General features: G+C 40.9%; 3 protein-coding genes across 4 annotated transcripts in view; 2 read left to right on the forward strand and 1 right to left on the reverse strand.

Moving 5' to 3' along the window:
* Nucleotides 1-1,000: 1,000 nt before the first annotated feature.
* supt4h1 (SPT4 homolog, DSIF elongation factor subunit) lies at nucleotides 1,001-3,689 on the reverse strand. The gene is made up of 5 exons (XM_051400345.1): nucleotides 3,521-3,689; nucleotides 2,171-2,277; nucleotides 2,023-2,078; nucleotides 1,447-1,500; nucleotides 1,001-1,329 (listed from the first exon to the last, which is right to left on the reverse strand). The coding sequence occupies exons 1-5, from the start codon at nucleotides 3,587-3,589 to the stop codon at nucleotides 1,262-1,264; spliced, it is 354 nt and encodes a 117-aa protein (XP_051256305.1). The 5' UTR covers nucleotides 3,590-3,689; the 3' UTR covers nucleotides 1,001-1,261.
* Nucleotides 3,690-5,574: 1,885 nt separating this feature from the next.
* On the forward strand, nucleotides 5,575-9,299 carry hsf5 (heat shock transcription factor family member 5). Its single transcript, XM_051402195.1, has 6 exons — nucleotides 5,575-5,813; nucleotides 6,356-6,864; nucleotides 7,151-7,477; nucleotides 8,124-8,215; nucleotides 8,339-8,922; nucleotides 9,010-9,299. Exons 2-6 carry the CDS (start codon nucleotides 6,372-6,374, stop codon nucleotides 9,056-9,058), a joined length of 1,545 nt encoding a protein of 514 aa, XP_051258155.1. The 5' UTR covers nucleotides 5,575-5,813; nucleotides 6,356-6,371; the 3' UTR covers nucleotides 9,059-9,299.
* A 1,006-nt stretch (nucleotides 9,300-10,305) lies between these two features.
* LOC127363607 (E3 ubiquitin-protein ligase RNF43) overlaps nucleotides 10,306-16,298 on the forward strand; it is an 80,827-nt gene continuing 74,834 nt past the window's right edge. Inside the window, exon 1 of one of the 2 annotated variants that reach the window (XM_051400314.1) lies at nucleotides 10,306-11,822. In XM_051400314.1, coding sequence (XP_051256274.1) covers nucleotides 11,601-11,822 — 222 coding nt within the window. In that variant the 5' untranslated portion in view covers nucleotides 10,306-11,600. The remainder of the gene's footprint in view (nucleotides 11,823-16,298) is intronic. The other variant, XM_051400315.1, reaches the window with a different exon arrangement.

Genomic DNA, 16,298 nt, shown 5'->3' on the forward strand with positions numbered 1-16,298 from the left:
GTGAGAATCCTGCAGCTTTACACCACTAATAGTTTGAGTCCCCCTGCTGGTAGAGTTTGGTACTGCATGTAATTCAGCTCCTCAGTAAAAAGCACCATCTTGTGGCCCAAATCAATCAGCACAGAGATGTTTCATTAGCACTTGTTCAAGCCCAAAGTGATCAGCTGTTTGGTTCCTCCTCTCTGGTGTTTCAGATCAATAGCTGGCTCACTCGTTAAAGACTACAGCGATGAGTCAATGATCTGGACACGACTCTGTGTTGATACATGAGGAGGTATTTGAATTCTGAATGGTCTAACAACAACACCCCATAGCTATGCTAGCAGCTAAGTGGTTCTTTGGGTGAATTGCTTATGTCAACATGCTAACATGCTGATGTTCAGCAGGCATGTTTACCATCTTAGTTTAGTGTGCTAGCATGCTTTTACATTTGCTGATCATCACCAAACACAAAGTAAAGCTGAGGCTGATGGGAACGTCATTAGTTGTTGAGGTATTTGGTCATAGACAGATCTGATGGTGACTGAAAGGTTAGCAGCCAAAGATGCTTCACAAAGTTATTACAATTCATCCTGAGGGGGACTTGGATGTCTGATCCAAATTTCATTGAAAGTTATACAATAGTTAAGACACATCAGTGTGGACCCCAGTGGTGTACGGATGGACCTACATTGCCATCACTAGAGCTACACTGCTAACATGACTAGAAAGGAAATAATACATTTGGAATTAACTCATTATTCCTCTGAACGTGTTCTGTGTTTGTTCTAGTTGCTGTTTTTTGGGACATTTTCTGGGGATCTTCCAGTGTACGTACGGTCTAGCACAATGTGACGCTCCATAGAGCCACTGAATACAAACAGCTTTGAGACTGAGCTTGGATTAAAGTGCAGACTTTCTGTCCTCCACGGTTTTCATTCCTATCCCTGAATCAGCAGGCTCACTGTGTTTGCAGCATATGAATCAAGAATAAACTGGGATTTTATGACAATTACTCACATTTCTTATAAAACCAACCTTTATTTTTTTTGCAATTAATAAAAAACAAAGAGAAAACATCCCCTTTTTCTCACCAATAAGCCCTCATGCAAACATTTCTAATCACAACAAAAGACAAAAGTTCTAGGGCTCCAACAGCTGGAGGACAGTTTCATAAGACATTACAGACTTGATCAAATTTAGTCCCACTGGTGTTCCTTCTTCCTGGCGTTGGTGCTGCAGTGTCATACCGCTCTGACCAGACAACTGGAAGCAGTCCGGTTTATGTCTTCACTGCTGTATCTCTGGATTTGTAGATTACTCCTCTGCTTTTCAACTCTCTCACCACACCTTCAGAGAAGGAGAAAACAAAAGCAATGTAAACAGCAGGTAGGTGAAACAAATGTTTACTTTCTAAGTGTGCATGACTGGCTACATACTGAGGCAGTGCAGTTAGATATAGCGTACCTGGAGGTAGTCTGCCTGTCACTGACACTGCATATACACCTGGCTTGAAGTTGCCTGTAGGAGGGAGCAAAAAAAAAAAACATACACAAAATTATGAATTAGAAATAAAATGAACAGCATTGGGGTATACTACCTTAATCTTAGCCTTTAAGTATGGTCTTTATTGGCACTACATTGATTGATAAACCCATATAGATTGTTGTTTTAAGCAAACAATTTCAAATAAACCCACTGTGTATCGCCTGCCCTGCACCAAACAGCAGATTAGCAGAAAGTTAGCGGCTAGCTGGTGAAGGAAGTGGAACATGTAGCAGCTAAAGAGCCAGATATTTAACTCAGGAGTTGGCAAAGACCAAACTGGAGCTAAAATTACACTGAATGTTGCTTTAGTTAACCGAAACATGACTCAATAGGATAATAATGTTGCTTTGTGTCTGCTGAATGTGCAATCAGCAGCACTTTACAGGTTAGCTGCAACAACTTTATAGTTGGTTTATAGATAGTTAGCTAGTTTTATAAAGTTGTCCTGGTCAAAAATGGATTAATGCAGCTTTAAGTACAGGCAGACATCCTTACCTATCCTCTGCCATTTAGCAACCCAACTGTCCTCCGGACTCATCATGGCTATCACACTGTGGACACACAGACAGTATTGGTAAACATTCAGAAAACAATCCAATCCACGTGAACGCTTTTGAATCATCAATTCTAAATCAATGTTTACCCATCAAATGAGGAACTTGTGCATTCATAAACCATCTCTCGGTTCCCTTTCATCTGCAGGTACGACTCGCAGTTGTCACAGCCGTCATATTCAAACTGGTCAATGGTCTAAAGGAGACAAGAAGGAGAAGAGTGAATCCAGAGATTACAATAATGGATACAGATGTGTAAAGGAGCAGTGGATCCAGCTGAACACCCATCATGAAGGTATAACGGGCTGTGAGGTGTGTGTAGGTATAAACTATGGTGGCCCCGTCTACAGCCAGAGTTTGGTTTGTCCCTTCTGGGTTACTGTAGAAACATGGCAGACTCCATTGAAGATAAAAACAGCTCATTCTAATGTAATGAAGATACAATGATCCCTTACTCAGGTGATTACACACTAATGAAACACCTGAATGTGATGTTCCATATCTGCCAACAGATCCTCCTCAGAGTTACACTGGATCTCTACAGTGAGGGTTAGTGAGGTAGATACAAAGTAGATATAAAGTAGATATAAAATAGATATAAAGTAGATATAAAGTAGATATAAAATAGATATAAAGTAGATATAAAATAGATATAAAGTAGATATAAAATAGATATAAAATAGATATAAAGTAGATATAAAATAGATATAAAGTAGATATAAAGTAGATATAAAGTAGATACAAAGTAGATATAAAGTAGATATAAAGTAGATATAAAATAGATATAAAGTAGATATAAAGTAGATATAAAGTAGATACAAAGTAGATATAAAGTAGATATAAAATAGATATAAAGTAGATATAAAGTAGATACAAAGTAGATATAAAGTAGATATAAAATAGATATAAAGTAGATATAAAGTAGATATAAAATAGATATAAAGTAGATATAAAATAGATATAAAATAGATATAAAGTAGATATAAAATAGATATAAAGTAGATATAAAATAGATATAAAATAGATATAAAGTAGATATAAAATAGATATAAAGTAGATATAAAATAGATATAAAATAGATATAAAGTAGATATAAAATAGATATAAAGTAGATATAAAATAGATATAAAATAGATATAAAGTAGATATAAAGTAGATATAAAGTAGATATAAAGTCCTTCTGATGCTGTCAGTCCGGTAAATGTTCGGCTGTACCAACACTACCAACTACTGTCTGTCTGTCTGTCTGTCTACTGACGTTATATGTTGACGTTTGGCCAGACGACCAATGATTAAGTGGCCTGTAGAGTTGAATTAAAAGATGTGTGTGTGGTCTTCAGTCAGTCAGAGTCCACAGGAAAGCGACACTTTAACGTTTGAGCCTGTTTGTGAAACAACAGCAGAGAGCGGCTACATGTTAGCAGAGCAGCTAGCTTTACCTTCACTAAAGAACAAAGAAGACAGGCTCGCAGATGGCGAAGGTCTTTGGGGACCGTTTCCAAAGCCATTCCGTTAATCTCCGGGAGAAATACCTCGATAATGCGGAAATATCAAACGGATTGATGTTTACGAAATGGTCCAGTCGCCGGGGAATTACGTCACGTCTGTAAGGACCCTAGTAAAGAAGGAGCACAGGCGGCCCTATTGTGCGCCTGAATAAAAATTAAATAAAATATATATATATATCTCCGTCATTTAAAATAATCATCTAAGTTACTGGGATTGTGCTTGAATTGTTTTGTATAGTCACACATTTCATATTTGACCCACTATGTCTAGACACTTCTCATGAATATACTAAAACATATGTACTGTATTTCAACTGTCAATCTCTAAGAGATCCGGACCAGTGAAAACTTGTTGATCTTACTAAAACAGAAATACAAATAAACAAAGAGAGAGACAGATGGGTGCATGGATGCCTGCTTTGTATGCCTATTACAGGTAGATCTGAGCACACTGATTCCCTGTTAGTCCTAGGACACATTTTAAAATCCTGTATATTTACAGACTTCCCTGGTACCATACTGTTGATGCCATGTTTATCTCCCTAATGGAGCCCTTTGATACACACACTCTCCTGGTTGCCTTCTGGATCAGACATTCCTCACGAATCCTTATACTTTATACTGAAATCCGTTGTTTCACTTCCACTACAATTTAATTATGAACATTTTCCAAATATATCAAATTTAATTTTGTATTTCTTCTCCTTTCGGTTTTGAATGTATATCTGTATGTATATTATTATTCTTATTATTATTCTTATATTCAAAATGTCTTACATTGTTGGTTTTCTTACTTTATATTTGTATTACACTTTGTATTAATATTATACCACTGTGTTGTTATATCACTTGTCACTGCCAATAAAAATAAATAAAATGTATTTAAGTATGTTTAGGCTCTGGCATTATAGTAAACCACATTTTAAATGTCACATTTTGCCCTGTTTAGATTCACAGGATGGGGAAACTGTTTAGGAGTGAAGACAAACAGCCAACTCACAGAGGTGCTGGATTAAAACTGTGTTGTTGTTTTTTTTTATACAATTCAACAATGTATTCCGAGTACATTTAAATTAAATTATGAACAGTCTATTTACATTCAAAATAAATGTCAACAGACTTCAAAAAAGTTTTTTGCCATCTCTTAAAGATTATTAGTACTTCATATAATAATATTTAATAAACGTAGGCCATTAAAACTTTTCAGATAAGGGAATTGTAGCTAATTTATCCAAAAGCAGCTGAATGCATTTACTCCTGTACTTCTATTATATGTCATTACTTTATAATATGCTACTTTATAGCCTAATCCATTACAAGTGAAATGTGACATTATAGTATAGTACATTTTATTCAACTATAACACGTTATAGTTTATAAATAATGATGTTATGGATGAAATTGCCCAAAAATCAGCTCCAGTTTGACCACTTTCCATGTTACTTCTTCAGTAACTACCACGGTTGGGAGGATTACTTTTAAAATGTAATCTGATACAGCAACTAGTATCACGATATTAAAGGGACATAACTTGATTACTTTATGTTCCTTCTGGATATCCTCAACAGCAAATATGTAAATAAAAACAAGAGAAAATACATGTCAAAAAGTACTGATGCAAGTGTAACCGAACAATGACAACAGAATAATGTAATCTTAAAAAATTATGGAAATGGAAAAAATGGAAAAAAGAAAGACTGTTAGCATATAAAATGTGTCTTCTGCTCAGTGTATTTTAAAAGAAAAACTGATGTATTTTCTTTACTTAATGTAAAATAATGTGTGTGGATTACAGTTCTTTTGTTGTATCCTGATCACGTAACTTAATTACATGTTATTCATTACTCCCCAAGCAATAATAATAATAACTGAATGAATATAATAATATAAATGAATATAAAAAAATGTAAACCTCTGCAAAAGAAAAATTCAGCAAAAAAGCACTTTTACTTTTTATACTGTTGCCGCTAACATTTTGAATGTCGTGGATTATTCTTCATGTGTAGTTTTGGACTTGAACAGATTTGTGCTGATCCAACAGAAGCTGCGTCACAAGGATCCGGTCCCGAACTCTGGCTGAAGGTGATGGAACCCTGATGGAACCCTGATGGAACCCTGGCCGTTGGCAGCGCAGTCAGTGTCGGGTGAAACGTCTCAACAGCTCCAACGGTTCGGAACTTCCAACGGTTCTGAGAACAGCAGGCGGTCATCTTTGGCGATCCCGGTACGGTTCTCACGGTGTTTGTTCTTGATGTAGCATGGCCCAGAACATCAATGGCGATACAGAAATAATGTTATGCAGCCTTGACTAACATTATTGTGCAAAAAAAGAATAATTTCAAATACAGAGGGTTCATTGGTGAGCTAACGTCCGCCTGATGCTAGCTGACTATCAGTGGCTAACTTAATGCTATTATTAGCATTGTCGGGGTTTATAACTTGAGTGCAGCCGGCGGTTTACAGCTTTCTAAAGTTTAACACTGTCGTTAACTTTACAAGTTTTAAGAATTATTTTTGGGTTGACTTAATGGAGGTTTGTTATAGACTGAGAGTATGTTTTTTTTTGTTTGTTTTTTGTTGCTAACATTAATAACTCCCAACAATAGTTAACTTAATTTTAACATGAAAATGTGCACTATTAGCCTCATTAGCTAGCTAACGTTAGCATACTTCATAATTAACGTTACAACTGGTAGTAAGGGTGTGACGGTGGCTAACTGGTGACAGTTGGCGTTGTGTTCAGGGACTTTACCTCTCTTTTTCCAGTTCTAGAGACAAAAGCATGGATGTTGGTGGAAGCTCCCTCCCTGAATGCATCAACCCTAATAACTTTCCTGCCAAACTGTGGCGTTTGGTGAACAACCCGACAAATAAAGCCATCAGCTGGGACCGCGACGGCACGTTCATCATCATTGACCAACACCTGTTCGAGCGACAGATCCTCTCTCCTGGCACCATCTCCTCGGACAGCCCTGACGCCTTCAAGACCACCAACTTCTCCAGCTTCGTCCGTCAGCTCAACCTGTACGGCTTCCGCAAGGCCGACCCAGCTGTCACAGACACCTACCACTCCGCCGGGGACAGTGGGGCGTACCATTACTTCCACAACCCAAACTTCAAGAGGAATTACCCTGAACTTGTTGCAAGCCTGAGGAGACTCACTGTCGACAATAAAGCCAAGATACAAGCTGGTCTGAACGTGAACTGTCGGCCCCCGAGTCGATGGCAGCGATTGAGTGGAGGTGACATTGGCAAAGACAAATTTGGGAAAAGAGGCAAGAGCATGACTTCTTTCAGTGGGGATGTGTAAATAGTGTAACCCTACAGTTATAGTCACACACGTTTCTCTATAGTGTGTTAGTGAATAATACTTTAAAATTAAACTATTCTATAAACAACTCCCATTTTAAAATCACAATAAATCCTACATGTATCACCCCTCTTCATTCCAACCAAACTTTGCAGTTGATTGCACTTTTAATTCCACAATCCAGTGCTTTAATCCTGACACTCATTGTCTCACTGTTTGTTATCATGCTTTGCTTTTTCCTGTGTCTGCAGGCAGTTCTTCCCTGCTTAGCGCCGCACATCAGGAGTCGACTCATCCTTACCATTCAAGTAAAGCCCAGGCCATGACGGTGCACAATGGAACCCCAGTCCCACCACGATACCTGATAAGGGGTCATGGTGCAGCTCTTTCTCCTACTGTCTTTGCTACAGACAAAGGGATACCAGTATCCTTAAGCCACCACTACGCTGGAGTAGCCTCAAGCTCCAATGCTGTGCACGTTCCGCAGGGTTTACTGGCCCATGCAAACCCCGGTAATCAAAATTGTGCCACTTTTAATCCTCCTAATGCACAATATCAGCCTGGCTTCTACTCCACAGGTAAGCAAGACATTAGTTAACCTGTTAGGAATATGGATAAAAAGAGCTATAAACCACGGTTGTTACATCACTTTACTTAGAACCAGTGTGTAGGATTTAGTGACATGTAGTGGTGTAGCTGTAGATTGCAACTCCCTTGCTTCACCCTCCCCTTACTGCACAAAGGACAAACTATGGCGGCCACGAAAGATTCGAGAGGCTCTATCTAAAGCCAGTGTTTGTCCCTTCTGGGCTACAGTAGAAACAGCATGGTGCCTCTGGGCGCCCTGATGGCTCACATGGTGGAGCAGGTGCCCCATGTACCACGGCTCAGTCCTTGATGCATCGACCATTGGTTTAAGTCCAACCTGTGGCCGGCAAAAATATATTTTAAAAATTAAAAATAAAACATGGAAAGCAACCCGCTCCCCCTCTGTGTATAAAAACAACACAATTCTTATTTTCCAGTATATCCTCTTAAATGTTACACACTGAGCTGGATGAGTTTAAAACATTTTTACTTCTAGTGTACTAAATCGACTTCTAAAGATCTGTATGTTTATTGTTTGTTAAGATTGAATTCAGACTGTAGGTTTAACTCCAGTAGGAGCACAAACCAAACCCCTAAATTTTATCATCTAAAAAAGATCTCTTGTCCTTCTTGAAGTTTGCCATTGCTACCAGCCGAACCTTGTGGCGCCACATATGACATATAGTGGGCTTCAGACGGGGTTGTTCTCTCCTCAAGGCTATTACCAGGTAGGTGTATCGGTGTGTATTCATGTAATCATTAAATCTGTTTACAACCAATCTGTGAGGATACAGAAAGATGAGTATTTTTTTAATGCACTGTGTCTAAAACATATTTTCATGTTGTTTTAGGCAAGATATCCTGCCAATGTGTTGTGTCGTGGGGACCACATCCAGGACCCACAGAACAAGGACAACCAGGAAGTGAAAAAATGTGAAATTAACTTGGACACAATTTTCCAGATTGCAGATGAGGTGATGCAAACTCCGCCCAGTAGCTGTCTGGTTAGAGTTGTGAACCCAGAGAATCCAGGCCCAGTCTTAGTGCCTTCTTCCAACACCTGCAACACCATGCTGAGTGACAACGCTGCCAGCTCCATGCAAGCTGACCCTTTTTGCTCTGGACCCATTATAACGTCTGCATCAGGCAATGTTGATCTAGTCGCATACGGACAGCAGGAGCCGTCTGTGCTTTCAGTGCCTGAGCAAATGCCTGAAGATGCCATATTTGAGGTAAGTCTCTACACTGAAGTTTTCCTCAAGACATTCAGCTTTATCTTGTATTATTGTTTGCTGTGGTTTCCTCTGTGCCCGGCAAGGTTACCAGTGATGATGCAAAGGATACTAAGGTCAAAGGTGTCGAGGTTAGCGACGCTCTCTTGGATACCAGTCAGGCTTACAGCAGCAGCTGCAAAGACAATACCCCAGATATTTAGGTAAGACATTACTGATCATTTAGGGAGCACATTCAGAATAAAACTAGTGGAAGGAAAGGCATTTACCATTTGAATGTATGTTTACAGGTCATCACTGCAACAGCTTTATTGGCAGATGGTTATATTCCTCGATTAGATCTCAGCTTGTTGATTTGATTGGGATGTGACAGGGAGTCTGGATTCACTCCAGTATGTGATCTTAAGTTGTGACTGTAACCAGACTTTATTCTCCATTTGAATGATTCTTTGTTGTATAAACGTTTGTTGCTCAATTCTAATTTAAGTCTTGTTAAATGTACATTATATGCATTTTCATAGTAGTGTTTTTCCTTATTGTTAGTGACTCTGGACGATACATTAATTTGAGGAACACAAAGTCATATTTGATTTAAGTATTGGAATTGCTTGTACCATGGTACATTTGAAGAACATTTTAAAGACAGTTTTACCTCTACTTTTTAATACAGTATTATCTCAGATGTTTTTACCAACTTGTGATGTTTTTACAGAATTTGTAATGTTGTTTTTTCTAATTTAAAGTGTGATTTAAACAGATGTGCAGCATTAGGCCTACCTAAACTCAGCCTCTCCCCATTTTAAGAGTTTGTTTTTAATAGCATTCATGGTAGTGTTTGTCATAACAAACTGCTGTAATGGGGGAGAAAATATAAAATATTTGTATGAAATTATAATAATTTAATCTACTAGCGATTGATTGCTTTGTGGTGGTTGCATTTCCCCACCTTTTTATTTTTTTTTACTGCATAACCTCAAAAGTTGCAGTGTTTTGAGAACGTGTAACTAACATGTTTTTAAAGGCGTGTGTGTACAAATATTATCATTAAAATGAAATATATTTCCGTTGATGCAGTTGGATGGTGTGTTGATGTGTATTATATGATTTGTTGTTGACGCTGCAGCAGTGTACTGACGGTGTCTCCTGGCTGTGCAGGATGTTGTACACTAGAGGGAGCCACTCACTCGGCATTGATCAGCGCTGCTGCTCCGCCCTCAGCGTCCAACGTGGCCTTCAAGTGCCACTCGGACGTTCCTGTTACATTGTGTTTTTAAACTTTTTAATTACGCAACATTTAATTTTTTTGCGGTCAGAAATGACCCTGTAACAGACGTGGTATTTGACAGCTGTTTATTATTAAAGACAGCAATTTGACATCAGATTGCGGGAAAATAGAGAGAGTAAACACCTATTACGTTTCATTTAGACAGATGCGTTATAATAACGACTTAAAGCACCTGTAACTGCATTTGTTTATAGGTTTCTCCTTCCTCTAAACAAAAAATCCACTTTTCCCCTAACACATCTGCTCGGTCATATGCACAGTGTCTGGAAAAGCTCAATGTCCGACAGCACGGGAAGGCAGCAGGACAGTGAGCAGGTAGAGACTGTCAATGAGATCCCAGGGGAGCGAGAGACAGTCCGGGAGGTAGACTTTTGGGACGGTGTCATAACTGTACAAGGCGTCTCTCTACTTTATCAACTTTAAATGGAGACCACAAGGAGTTTGGACCACTTTTATTCCGTACTTTTTGTGGTGCTTCTGCTCTGTACTCGTTGATGATTCTGATAAACGATTCATTTTCCCTCGGTGTTCTCAGGAGGATCGTATGTTATTTCTCACAGTGCAGCGGAGGCACTGGATTCAGGGGGAAGCCTGTGTGTGGGGTTTCTTTTACAGCGAGTGGGTTTAAATGAACAGCGGCTGTAGAGAATAAGTTGATGGGTCTGCTATAATAACCAAGTTATAGTCTAAATGAAGTAAGCCATTTGCTTTAGTTAATAATTACATAAAGCGGTGTACTGAATTTAACAACTTCTTCGAGGATTATTTTTCGCAACTCGTTGGTTGTAAAGGTATTGGGCAACCTGTTGGCAGGGCACTATCTGTCAGCATGCCTTATAACTTTCCGGCGGCAACCTGTAACACCGCCTTTGAAGTTCAAGTCGTCTCTCTCCTGCGTTTTTTGTGGATTTATCCAGAAAATGTGGCGCCCACAGGATGTGCTGTCTTCTGATTCTGTTTGTCAACTGGTGTTTGATCGCATACTGTGATTGTAAGCTACAGTGACTGGCGCACACTGTAATATTAAGAGCATAGTGCTGATAACGGATGAAGATCGATACACTGTGTGCCAGGACCTGGCCGTCCGGGAGAGGATACAGCGGTTCAACTGTTAACACGTTACAAATGAGGACACTTGTTTATCTCATGAAGACCGATGCACACTTCAAGCTCTAACACATCACAGCGTGTCTTCATGGTGCTTTTGAGCAAACAATGTTTCTCCTCTCACATTAATGACACTGGATAAAAGTTCACTGGAGCGCACTTTGTCTCTGGAGAGAGGGCTTTTTGTGGAACGGAGCGCGTTTGGCTCCATGTGGGCACTGAGTGATATGCATTTCTATAACGTGCAGTTTGATTATTAACTCTGCTGCTGAATGGAAGTTTTGGGACATTCACGCATGAGATATGATGGCAGTCCTCCAGCTTTAAAAGTTTGGATTCTATCTGTTTCGCAGTAAGGTCGTCGAGGCTGAAAGCAGAAGTGGGACGTATATACGCATAAACACACGTTCTCCGTTTTGTCTATTCGCGGCGCTTGCCTGCTTTGAAGTCCACCATGTGCGGCCGGGCACCGCCGCTACAGCCGAGGCCATGACCGTCCCCCAGCGGCGCCTGGCCGGGCTCGGGCCGTGGCTGCTCATGGCGGCCCTGCAGGTGGTGCTGGGCCAGCCGGGCCTGGAGTCCGAGCGGCCGGCCCTCCGAGCGGTCATCAAGGTGGCACTGCTGAATCAGGAGCCCACGGGGAAGCCCATCACCCTGGAGGGGGTGTTCGTGGGAGGAAGTGCCGGCCACGCGGAGGGAAAACTAATGCAGGTAAGGTGTCATACAGGAGAATGTACATTGTGTGAGTGCGCCTTCCCATTCCCCATCATTCACCCCCACACATGCACTAATAGAGGAGTTATTTCACCACCTGTTGTTCTGCTGGGGCCCAAAGTTTCTACAGGGGCCCCTGCAAAGTGAACAGCGCCCTCAAAGCTGTTAGACGTTGTAATGCCTTGCTCAAAGGCACTGAAGCTATGAGAATAGGTGGGAATATTTGGTCTTTAACCTATGTGTTGTATTTGAAGGACAGTCCACCCTTTTGTGCAGTGATATATACTTACACTGACCCGTTTGTTTTATTATTGTAGATGTTCTACTGTACTGTCTGTACAAATGGACAGATGATTGAGACGCTCAGAAAAAATATTGAAGTTGGACTGGACTATCAGTGCTGGACAATGCCAGCAGGAGAGTAATAATTCAGCATTCAGAGCCCATACAGCTGAACGGGTCGCAGTGAAAAGCATTCATTTGAAAATCTGTTTTCAGAACACAGTCCTGCCTTTCAGTCCATCAATCCCTCCGTGGGGTGACTGGTGGCTCCGCATGTTTCTCTAACCTAAAAAACAGTTTACACAGCATCCACTGTCAGATAAACCAAATGATGTTAACACCTGTACTTGTTGCTATACACTGTCAAAATACTGTAGTGACCATGGGTTACAGTACGCTGTATGTTTCCAAGAGCCGCTCACAACACCACGCTTCCAACTCAGCACTCAGCATGTGATGACAGAATATCTAAATTCCTTTAACAATAGCGATGACATACAGGTGTTATTGAGGTTAGTTTGTTTTCAATCTATTTTTACTTTATCCATGAAAAACAGGGTTTGGTTGTGGTTGCTAGCCTTTGTAGGTGTATCTTTTCTAAGGTGACAGCTTTGTTTTGCAGTTACTATTTATGGCATCTAATGCTCTTCCAACAGTTTTAATATCAAGGTGTGGTTGAGGGCTGTTAAACAACACAGCAAATCATGTTTAGACCCATGCAAACCCATAATTTAAGCAAAAGTGTTTTTTTTTTTGGTACCATTTAGAAAGAAAGCATGCCGTTACCCTGCAAATGTAAAGTATGTGCTCTATTCATTGCGCATATTTAGGATTCAGGAGTGGATTAGGGTTCCAGGGCCGTAAAGCTTGCCTGTGTCAATTTATTTACCGTCTCCAAAGAAACGGGACGACACATGTGAGGCACTGCAGGATCTTGTCTCTTCTCACTCACCAGGCGTGGGAGGTTTTGTGAATGGCAAGCCAGATGCTGCAGTTAGCCATAATTGATAAAGATTTACTTGTCCACGGAGAAAGCCCAGTATTACGCACGGTGAAAAGCCATCGCTGTTTTCCTTCCCAGTTAAAACCGTTTGGCTTTATTGTCTGTGTGGGTTGTTGAAAACATCTTATGGATGCATATCACAGTGCGGCTGAGATCAAAGACACCTCCAGCTTTCTGGGATTTCCAGCTTTCTGTATTTTTTTCCCATAAAACCTTGCACGGTATTTTATAGTGTTCCATGGGACAAAATACAAATGTGCTGAGAGTAAATATATGAAAAGTTATGAACCACCTGGTCTCATCTCAGCAAAGAGCTTCAGCAACATACTGTGCTTTATATATTATATATATATTATATATATTAAGGTAGCAGGGTGACAGAGCCTGATCAAGAAGTGATATCTGCCCGGATATCCCTGAAGGTGTGAAGGATGGTGCAGCAGTGCCACATTCAAACTAATGTTTTTATCTGTTATAGTCAGAATGGTGAAAGCCTAATCCTCTGCTGATAACATCCCTGTTTATTCTCTCACTTTCTGCTGGTTAAAAAGTACATTTGGTTTGTCTGCTCTTGTGTTTTCTTGTTTCCATAAATCAGACCATTGATTGTGGTTCTGTCCACGACTTGGAAGGAATAGTTTTGTGAGACTCTCTCTTCCCAGGCTGTTCCAAAAGTGCACAGAGGTGGTATTATGCTGCAGGATGCTCTTTGTTGCAGCTTCGGCCTGTTCCAACAGGTCCTCGCTGCTTCTGCAGGCTGCTTTACGGTCCTGCTTTATGTTCTTGTCTTCTAGTGGATGGGGGGATGACGGCTGCAAAGGAGGTTGAGTTCCACAGATAGATCCTCTGCCTCACACTGTCTTTGTCCTTTTTCTGTCCAAGATTGCGCTCTCTCTGTGTTAAAACTGTTCAGGCTTAATGTCTTCTATGAAACTTAATTGCTGTCGTTCAGCTAGTGTATTACCCAAGATTTTACTCTGGAAGCATGAAGCATGACAATTACTTTTCATAAGCTACAGTTACTACTTGTCATTTTATTTTCCAATAACATTGGGGCCCCTCTGAGCCCTGGGTTGTCTTGCGGTCTGATTAGAATCATCTGATATCAAGGAAAGCAGCATCTAGCATTGGAAGAAGAAATCAAAGAAAAAAGAATGAAAGACAAAAATGTACAACAGCACAGCTGCATGTATTGTAGCTTTTTGGCAACAGTACGTTTTGTCGAGGTAGAACTGGACCTCTTTTAGAAGAGAGCACTTGGAACAGAAGAAGTTCCCAGTTTCCCTCAGTGTATTCGAGTCATAAGACTTTGCTTTGGTACGTATAAGGGCTGGGCAATAAATCGATTTTATCGATTTATTCGAATTCGTAGTTAAACACGATTTATTTTTAGTTAAAATCGGTGATTTGGTGATTGAACTTCCCCAACACCGGCGCTCCCTTTGGGCTCCCGTAGGTCAGAGTGCGCTGACCCCTCCCCCCGCCTCTCCACGGATAAACACAACATGGCAGCAAGCCAGGATGAGCTCGTCCCCAAAAAAGGCACAGTGTCGTCGGTTGTTTGGATCTGGTTTGGTTTTGTGGCGTCTGACAGCGAACAAACCATGACCCACTGCAAAGTTTGTTTGAAAGCTGTTGCAACCAAAGGTAGCAGTATGACCAATTTATTCCAGCACCTCAAGCAGAGGCATGCAGCTGAGTGGGAGAAATGTTGCTCTCTGCAAGATATACAGGGCCGCAGCCCACAAACACCCGCTAAAAAACAGTCTACAAAAAAAACGATTAAAATCGTAAATCAGGTTTGGTGTGAAAAAATCGGAGATTTTATTTTTAAGCCATATCGCCCAGCCCTAGTACGTATCTCCCTCTGATCTATTAAACTGTGATCTTCCTGGAAGTATGCCCTGTCCTCTGAATGAACACGTTCATTGGAACACTGGCTGGGGTCTGGCCAGCACTATTTGGACAAATACAAGTGCTGAGGAATTTTGACTCTCTCCCCCTTTGCAAAATGAAGCTTACATTGTGACCAGAGGAGAAGTGCAAAGGCTTCTGGGATGACTTTGAACTTGAGAGGATTGTCAACTGTCCTCTGGCCTCTGTTGAGAGAAGGAGTAGGAGTTTATCCTCCAATGGGCATTGTGCCCAATTAAGGACATCATAAAAGCTCCACCTATATTCGCTTAAAGCCATCTTGACTTTCTTTTCTTCCTTGTGTTGTATTTTTGGGTCTTTGTGCTTTCAAATGTTGAATTGACCTTTGAGAGCTCCCTTAAATACATCAGCTATAATTAAGGCAGGCCAGGCAATTGAGTGAACACCAGTTAACTCTGCACCACTTCACATTCTTTCGTCTCCCTTCTCAGTGTCCCACAAGGTACTGAATGCCTCCTCGTCTCTCCCTGAGCCCTCCACTGTCCTAGGCCGCTATCTGCACGTTTCCCCGGCTGGCCCTCGGCACGGCCGTTTGGGAACAAGGGATGGGAGGGCGGAGGGGGCGCTGAGGGAGAACATCAAAGTGTGTCCAGTTCCGAACGTGAGCTGGGATGATTAAAAACTGAGACTGTTTACACTGCACTTCCCATATGGGCCCTCTCCTCCCCCTCCCTCTAGATTTCCTGCCCATACTTCCTATCTCCCTGGATGAGATAACAGCCTGGACAGGGCTCCTCGGGGCTCCTCACTGCTTTACATTGTTGGAGGTGCTGCCGTGCATACTTTTGCTTTTGTATGTGATATACATAGCAATATGAATGGAAATATGCAATGCAATGTTGAAAAGGATGTCTCAGTAAAAAGGCTGTGTATAGGTATCAGTGTGGATGAAGTGCATTTTTACATCAAGTTTATATTTTCTTGCATAGAAACATCTAGTTATTTGCGTGGTAAAGAATAAGGAACAACCGCCAGGTATAAACTCACACAGATTCAGTCATAGAAGATCCTTATGTCTTTACAGTGAAGTAACAGTGAGAATAGCAGTAGTGGAAGAGGCCTGCTCTGCGAGCCTCAGTTCACATTCTCGGTGCTCATGTCTGGCATGCGTTAGCTCTGCCATGTCCACTGGTATGGACACCATATGAGACCTCAACATAAACAGCAGTAGAATCACGTCCCCATCTGTCCTATTTGGCCCTCGGGGACACTGGCACATACATAAAGGTATGAATGAAATCGCTATAAGCTCA

The sequence above is a fragment of the Dicentrarchus labrax genome, unplaced genomic scaffold (assembly GCF_905237075.1).
Source record: "Dicentrarchus labrax unplaced genomic scaffold, dlabrax2021, whole genome shotgun sequence".
In the NCBI taxonomy this organism is placed as follows: domain Eukaryota; kingdom Metazoa; phylum Chordata; class Actinopteri; family Moronidae; genus Dicentrarchus; species Dicentrarchus labrax.